Consider the following 8,948-nt stretch of genomic DNA (forward strand, 5'->3'; position numbering starts at 1 on the left):
GGAAAGGATCTTACCGCGTGGGCTCAGGAACACTTCCAAAAATCACTGTCAGTTAATACAGTTCGCCGCTACATCTACAAGTGCAAGTTAAAACTCTACCATACATAGTAAAAGCCATACAATAACAGCATCCAGAAATGCCACCGCCTTCTCTGGGCCCAAGCTCATTTGAAATGGGCAGACGCAAAGTGGAAAAGTGTGCTGTGGTCTGATGAGTCCACGTTTCAAATTGTTTTTGGAAATCATGGACATTATGTCCTCTGGACAAAAGAGGAAAAAGATCAGCCAGACTGTTACCAGCGCAAAGTTCAAAAGCCAGCATCTGTGATGGTATGGGGGTGTGTTATTGCCCATGGCATGGGCAACTTACACATCTGTGATGGCACCACAATGCTGAAAGGTACATCCAGGTCCACTGTTGAGCAACTGAAGTCGTATATCAAGCAAGAATGGGAAAGAATTCCACCTACAAAGCTTCGACAATTAGTGTCCTCAGTTCCCAAACACTTATTGAGTGTTGTTAGAAGGAAAGGTGATGTAACACAGTGGTAAACATACCACTGTCCCAACTTTTTTGAAACATGTTGCAGGCATCCATTTCAAAATGTGCAAATATTTGCACAAAAACAATAAAGTTTATCAGTTTGAACATTAAATATCTTGTCTTTGTGGTGTATTCAGTTGAATATCGGTTGAAGAGGATTTGCAAATCATTGTATTCTGTTTTTATTTACATTTTACACAACGTCCCTTCATTGGAATTGGGGTTGTATAAAAATAAATATCTTCTTTGCTTCATAGTTTTGTTTTTTTCTGTTTTAGTTACTTTGTTGAAATCTTTTTTGCTGAGAATTGATGACATGTTTCCCCATCAGGCATCAATGGAACCCTGATGTGCCCGTACAGCCTGCAAGCTCATCTGAGTGATCAGAGCCTGGAGCCCAAATTAAGGTACCGAACGTTGCACCACACCTTTTGGCAATCAGCATCAGAAAACATTACAGTTGCACACTTTGACAAGAAATAAATAAGAACAGATTATTTGCATGGGGAAGTATTGGGATGGGAGTAATGGTAATGGTATGTTGAGTTCCTGTTGTGAATGCCTCAGGTATCTGCGCTTGGATGGAAATCACCTGAGCCCCCCCATCCCTCTGGATATCATCATGTGCTTCAGACATCTCCATGCTATTGTCATTTAAGAGAACCACGCCTCAATGCCTGGGAGTGCGCACAACACAGCCAAAACACGCCCAGCGGAGCACAAACAGTAAATTGTGCAGAAGTGCTTTATTGAAAGACGGTGTGTTGATTCATAGCATAAAAAAGTAATGCTTTCAAAGTGCAAGCTTTATACCTTTCTTGGAAAATGACATTTTAGGACTACAAACTGTAAAACAAAAGATCCACCAGCATGTAGCGGAGGTATGCTGACGTGTTTTAAGTTGCAGTTTTTCTCTTTTCTTTCTTGTTTGTTTTGTTTCAACAAAATCTACAAAGAGCCTGAAAATACAGGTACATTGCGAGGCATGTTCCAGATGTGGAGTGTAGTTATGTTCAGGAGCAGATGTGACCACAACTGAGCACTGTCAGAACAAACAGACAAACCAATAATAATTAAAAAAAAGTTAAAACATGACTACCATGTAGTTGCAACTGTCCCAAATGTGCCTGTGATTTTCTAGGTGCTGCATGTTAAAAATAATTGGGGGAAAAATCATTTTATTCTCTAATCATACAACTCCAATGCCAATTACATTTGGACGCTGTGTGAAATGTAAATAAAGACAAAATACAATGATTTGCAAATCCTCTTCAACCTATAATCAATTGAATACACCACAAAGACAAGATATTTAATGTTCAAACTGATAGACGTTTTTATGCAAATATTTGCTCATTTTGAAATGGATGCCTGCAACACATTTGAAAAAAGCTGGGGCAGGGGCAACAAAACACTGGGAAAGTTGATGACTGCTCAAAGAACACCTGTTTGGAACATTCCACAGGTGAACGGGTTAATTGGAAACAGCTGAGTGTCATGATTGGGTATAAAAGGAGCATCCCCAAAGGGCTCAGCCGTTCACAAGCAAAGATGGGGTGAGGATCACCACTTTGTGAACAATTGCGTGAAAAAATAGTCCAACAGTTTAATAACAATGTTTCTCAACGTTCAATTGCAAGGAATTTAGGGATTCCATCATCTACAGGCCATAATATAATCAGAAGATTCAGAGAATCTGGAGAACCTTCTACATGTAAGCGGCAAGGCCGAAACCAACACTGAATGCCCGTGACCTTCGATCCCTCAGGCGGCATTGCATTAAAAACTGACATCTTGTGTAAAGGATCTTACAGTGTGGACTCAGGAACACTTCAGAAAATCATTGTCAGTTAACACTTCATTGCTACATCTACAAGTGCAAGTTAAAACTCTACCATGCAAAGCAAAAGCCATACATCAAAACCATCCAGAAGCACTGCCGCCTTCTCTCAGCCAAGCTCATTTGAAATGGACAGACGCAAAGTGGAAAAGTGTGCTGTGGTCTGATGAGTCCACATGTCAAATTGTTTTTGGAAACATGGACAGTGTGTCCTCTGGACAAAAGAGGAAAAAGACCATCAAAAGCCAGCGTCTGTGATGGTATGGGGGTGTGTTAGTGCCCATCGCATGGGAAAATTACACATCTGTGATGGCACCATCAATGCTGAAAGGTACATCCAGGTGTTGGAGCAACATGTGCTGCCATCCAAGCAACGTCTTTTTCAGGGATGTCCCTGTTTATTTCAGCAAGACAATGCCAAACCACATTCTGCATGTGTTACAACAGCGTGGCTTCATAGTAAAAGAGTACAGGTACAGGAATGGACTGCCTGCAGTCCAGACCTGTCGCCCATGTGTGGCGCATCATGAAGCGCAAAATACAACAATGGAGACCCTGCACTGTTGAACAACTGAAGTCGTACATCAAGCAAGAATGGGAAAGAATTCCACCTACAAAGCTTCAACAATTAGTGTCCTCAGTTCCCAAATGCTTATTGAGTGTTGTTAGAAGGAAAGGTGATGTAACACAGTGGTAAACATACCACTGTCCCAGCTTTTTTGAAACATGTTGCAGGCATCCATTTCAAAATGTGCAAATATTTGCACAAAAACAATAAAGTTTATCAGTTTGAACATTAAATATCTTGTCTTTGTGGTGTATTCAATTGAATATAGGTTGAAGAGGAATTAGAAATCATTGTATTCTGTTTTTATTTACATTTTACACAATGTCCCAACTTCATTGGAATTGGGGTTGTAGTATTATATATATTATTCTTATGTATAAAGTAGCTCTGTACAAATAATAGGAAATAAACATTTTCTTTGATCTCTAACATATCCATTTTGATTTAATTTTATGTAACCCTCTGTTCTAATATAACAACCAATGGTTGTTCTTGAACTCAGTTAAAAAACAACTTCGCTACGGTAAGTCACCTTGAGTTTTGGGATTCATATGCATGGTCACTCAGAACAACCAGTTTCAAGCTAAAAAATCAGTTTGAGTAACAGTGAGGAATGGCCTGTAAAGAAAAAAGTACAATTATCGTATAATTTACGTATGTGAAATTACTCACACACACACACATACACACACTCATCTTCAACCGCTTAGTCCCATCAAAGGTCGCGAGGGGGCTGGAGCCTATCCCAGCAGCCATACAGCGCGAGGCGGGGTACACCCAGGACAGGATGCCAGTCTGTCGCAGGGTCACAAACAGACAAACAAACACAGTCACACCCACTCTATGGACCTATGGACAATTTAAAGATCCCAATCCATCTAACCCACATGTCTGGATGTGGGAGGAAACTGGAGCACCCGGAGGAGGTAATTCCGCGCGTCGCGGCAGAGCCGCATGGCGCAAAGCAACGCCGTGATGAAGCCTCACAGGACATGTTCTGGCATGTCCAGGCTCATCCACAATTTCTCGGATAGTCACACGACTGAAAAACCACCGAAAGCCATCTGAAAGCCATCCTGTGAGACCAACACGGAGGTGCTTTTGTCCCGTGCCATGAACGGCTCCGTGGCGCATTCCTCCGCTTCTCTTTCCATGAAAAAAACTCCTGTAACAGTGGAATGTGCCGAAAAAGTACTGATGTCCACGTCTCCTGCCATTTTTGTGTAAGTCAGACGACGTCCCGGATCAACAAAGCCTTCACGTTGGAAATGATCTGGTTGTTTCAGCGGGGTTTGAGCCTATCGATCGGCGCTCGGAGCGCGGCGCGCTCTCAGCAGCTGTGGGCGGTCTTTAAACCGGGTGGAGCACTCCTTAATCTGTGTAATCCCCATAAAATCGTCCCTGAAAGCCATTTGAATTTTCCGAATGGTGTCCACCTGGAGGTCTCTCACAGTTTCTGGAAAAAATTGAAGCAGCAAAGCTCCAAATCGTTCAGACATTTATTCGCAATAAAAATCCGACGAGAGGGGTGGACCACTGCTCACACAAAGCCTGCTCACAGGCGAATGACGCAACCGACAGGCGTGAAAAAACTCACGCATGCATGCGAAGGTTCATGCTTGGCTGATGCAATCACACGTGATTCAAATCCATATGGTTTTTGAAAAAAATAAAAGGTCGGATACTTTTCTAACAGACCTCGTATATATATATATATATATATATATATATATATATATATATATATATATATATATATATATATATATATATATACACAAGTGCGTGCACACAACCTTTACCACTGTACTCCAGGCCAGCCCAGTGTCACTTTTTTTTTTCTTTTTTTTTTGTGCTCCCGTCAGGGAAATTATTCAAATTTTCATGAAGGGTTTTTTTTTAACTTACTATTACTAACCCTACTCCTACCCCTAACCTTAACCACCTGACATCCCCCCCCCCCCCCCCCGTTTCACTTTTAATTTCATGTAGCCATCATGAAATGTATTAGAATAAATTTGTGCTCCCATGACGAAGATTTTGCACTTTTCATGACAATATCACAAATCAATAGATTAATGTATATTTCATGCTGCTGAATAACGACATGCTGTGAGACTGGGTTACCCAGGCATGCACATGGAAAAGTGTGTATCATATAGTACTCAACAGGTTCTTTACTAACAGTATTCAGAAAATGATATAGATCTGCTCAAGGAGCTTTTAGTTATTTTGGTCCTGCGCTTTGGAAGAAACAGTTCGATGACCCAAGAGCTGTCACTCCATATTTAAACGTAGGCTTGCAACTTTTCTCTTCTCTCAAGTGTGTAATTGGGTTGTAAACATTGCAGCAGTCTGTGCATGTTTGAGAATGCTCAATAATTTGGAATGGTTTCAGGGTTTGCAGGGTCTTGTGTTTCGGTGGCTGTTTTTTTTAATTTAAAAAAAATCTTTTTGTTTATTTCTTTTAAGTCATTTTTCATATGTTTTTCTTTGGTTATTTTATTTCATTTTTAAAATCTTTTTTTATTTATTTCTTTTCAGTCCTTTTTGAAAGAGAGTTTTTTCCATTAACTTTACCATTAAAATGTGGCTCATACTTTATTTCTTTAAAGCCCTTTGCATGATTATTGGATAGGAAATGTCATTTTTCATTGATTCGAATGACCTCAGCAAATCATTTTGAATGTAAACAAACTGCTATTTACAGCAGTTTTGCATGACATTGCTTGCTATTTCCTCAACCTGGTTAATTACAAAAATATATTTTCATAATGTTCATAAAGCATTAGTTAATTAGTTAATTCTGGTTATAACTAGTGGTGGGCACTGTTTGGCTAATTCAATAACCAATAATTATCGAGGCTAATGTTTTTGTTAGCAGATTAGTTTTTCAAATAAGTTTAAAAGCCATCAGCGGACCAATTATCTTCCAATAAATTTAGCTCTGATAACTTTCAGTCTGCTTTCTTTTTTTTCTTTTTTTTGCTCGTAAAGTGAGCAAAGTTTAACGGTCTAAAATGTTTGTAAAGCCTAAAATCAAATATTTTAGTCCCTGTTGTGTGCGGATCAGTGGTTTGTGACACACTCTCACGAGTGCCACTAGCTTAGCTTATGGCAAGCTAAAAGTGGACGCTCGCGTTTTGTCCGAACAACTATCCAGTTTCTGGGTATTCTGTGTTAGTACGCGCCCCATATGCTTGATGAATTCCTGTGCAAAACGTAGTTCCCAGACCTGCGATGACAGTGAATTTTCATGGGTAACATGGGTAATCTCATGTGTTTTTACACCTAAATGATCGCTGAAGTCTCACACTCATCCAGCAGCATCTTCTCATATTGGCAAATTCAGCACTGGATCAGGCGAAAGTAGTCTGGCGAGCTATCCCACAATGCCAAAATAGCAGAGATGTCGCTCCAACGAGAGCAGCACACTGAGCATGGTGTGGTTTGTGGCAGACTGGTTGTCACTTGCTGATGATGTCATCATTAAGCGCAAGATGTTATTGGCCGGTCGAAGCAGGGAGCATTGTGGGTAGTGTAGTTCAGGTTCACTTTGGATGTTACACTGTTACTGTCCACTCGACACAAACAAAACGGACTCATTTTAACACTATTTTACTTTATTTCTTTGTGGCTGACTGGATAATTTAATCGCCAAGACTCGGTGGGAGAGAGGAGATCTCACGGCGCAGTTGTGTTACAGAGGGACTTTTCTTCACCATTTAGACACTGTTTTGGATAATCAGGATGCTTTATGCATATTATTTTCTTCATGAATCCCACTGAACCTAACAGGTAAGAATTTATATTTACTACGTGTCTTTTACTCTGCCAGTCAGTACATTAATGGATGTATTTCAGTTGTTTAAGTCACAGGGTTCAAAGCGTGTGAAAAAAGCAGCAGCTTTTAGTTCATAAATGACGTGTATCTAATACCAAGATAAACTATGACTTGCAATACTGTGTTTACTGCTTTAGAAAGATGATGATAGTGTTTGGAGTTTTATTTTTTTATTCATTCATTTTTTGTGCAGTTTTGTTTTTTGTTTTTTTTTTGGTGTTTGTGATACTGAATTTACCCAGCAGCCCCTGCGGTGCTTAAAGTGAAACTGGTTTATCAGAAGACAACAGTGTAATCTAATGCAGCCGCATCCGAATCCATACTAAAAGTTATTGGTTATCTGTAATAAAGATAAATGTTTTAGCAGTTTATTGGTTTAGCGTAATCAAAGATAACTTTTCAGTTATCGGATTAATGGTCATCAAAGCAAACTTTTTGGTTAGCTGTGCCCACCACTGATTATAACATGTTATAGCTAGACAATTAGGGAATAACCCTGTTGTGTCTGATGATTTGCGGACATTGTTACTGGATTTTACAGTCACAAATTGATTTTTAACGGCAATAAAAAAAATCGCTGGTAAAGATGTAATTGAATTAGAATTAGTTAGAAGTCCTTATGTGATACACATTTCTGTTATTATTAGGTGTTAATAATAACAACACAATAATCATGTTTATTGTTACATAATTAGACGTTCATGGCCACCTAAAAGAAACATATTACTAATTTCTAAACTGCTTAAAAATGTTAATGAAACCTTAAAGAGTTTCTTAGAATTGTCTAGATAAGCATTAAAAGCATATTTATGGGGTTTGTGGATGAATGGATGCATGGGTGGATGGATGGATGACATTTATTGTCATTGTCATTACACGAGTGCAACAACAACAAGATTACATCCACACTCCAATTACCACAGACAAGATACAGCAATTAATCCACAATTATTACTTGTTTACCGTAATAATGGCACACATCAGAGTAAGACAACACATATACATTTGACATTGTTTATGTGCACTAAACTTGAAGCAGTCCGTCATCTGAATTGAAGCGATGTGAGTGTGTGGTAGCCGCAGCAACATGTAGTTGCGCTGCCGCCATCTTGGGGGAAACGGGAACCTACAGCAGGTAAAACTGCACAGCACCCCGGAGGGGGAAGGGAGTGGTGTGCAAGGGGGCCGAGATGGTCTGTGGGATGAAGACAGGAGGGGGTAGGGGGAAGGTGGGAGCATGCTTTCAGTCTCTGTCCATGTGTGAGTCAAATGAGTCAGTTTCTGTCCATGTGTGCTGGAGATGGAGAAGATAAGAAGGCAGCCGAATGTTCACCAAGGCCGTAGAAATTCTTCTGGAGCAAAACAACAGGGCATTTTGTCCTTCAGAGGCTGATAAGCCTGCCATGTTTATGGTTGAGTAGTGAAAACACATTTACAGCTTCACACGAATAACTCAATCCAATTATGAATATTCCCTGGTCTCCGACATCTTCCTTTGCAAAGTGTGCATTTGCTCCAAGATGTTATCCATTTTGCATCTGAGTTCAAGGGTTAATGCAGTCTGAGAATGTATCGCCTTGCCCGACTCATTAATTGTGACGGACAAGTGAGGGGTCGTGGTTCTGGTGGCAGCCGTCTTGCCAATTTTCCGGTAGGTCAGGGCAGCACATAAACCAATAAGTACCAGCCCTCCTACAATGAAACCAAATATAAATAAATCCTCAAGATCCTCCACAGAGAATGGCACAAAGCATGCGACACGCCAAGTCTCCCAGGAGTCAATAACATAGCCCGCAGGGTTGGTTCCATCTAGGCACGCAGGGTCCCCTAGCCCTGATTTCCTTGTTGAAAAAATGGTGTCAATAGCGTTCATGTTCTCAGTTTTCTAATAGTTTAGTCTACAGCTGCTGGTCCCCTTGTTGATATTTACTGAATTTATCTAACATTAAGTTATTATTTTATGCGTTATTAGGATTAATAGAGAATTAATTATGTGCTTATTAGCAGTTAATTATGCACTTATAAACATTTAATGATGCATTTTGCAGTTACTGGATCTGTTAAATAGTCTAATTAATGCATAATAATGTATATGAGGCAGTTTAAGGCTTTATTACTTTATTATTTATTTAACTTTTATTTAATCTGGAAG

General features: G+C 39.8%; 1 protein-coding gene across 1 annotated transcript in view; it reads left to right on the plus strand.

Annotated features, from left to right (window-relative positions):
- Positions 1–1,697, plus strand: part of prelp (proline/arginine-rich end leucine-rich repeat protein) — a 36,779-nt gene extending 35,082 nt beyond the window's left edge. Inside the window, exons 6-7 of the mRNA XM_034166909.1 lie at positions 876–951; positions 1,112–1,697. Of these exons, the coding sequence (XP_034022800.1) occupies positions 876–951; positions 1,112–1,202 (167 nt within the window). The 3' untranslated portion in view covers positions 1,203–1,697. The remainder of the gene's footprint in view (positions 1–875; positions 952–1,111) is intronic.
- Positions 1,698–8,948: the final 7,251 nt, after the last annotated feature.

Source organism: Thalassophryne amazonica, chromosome 3 (assembly GCF_902500255.1).
Source record: "Thalassophryne amazonica chromosome 3, fThaAma1.1, whole genome shotgun sequence".
In the NCBI taxonomy this organism is placed as follows: Eukaryota; Metazoa; Chordata; class Actinopteri; order Batrachoidiformes; family Batrachoididae; genus Thalassophryne; species Thalassophryne amazonica.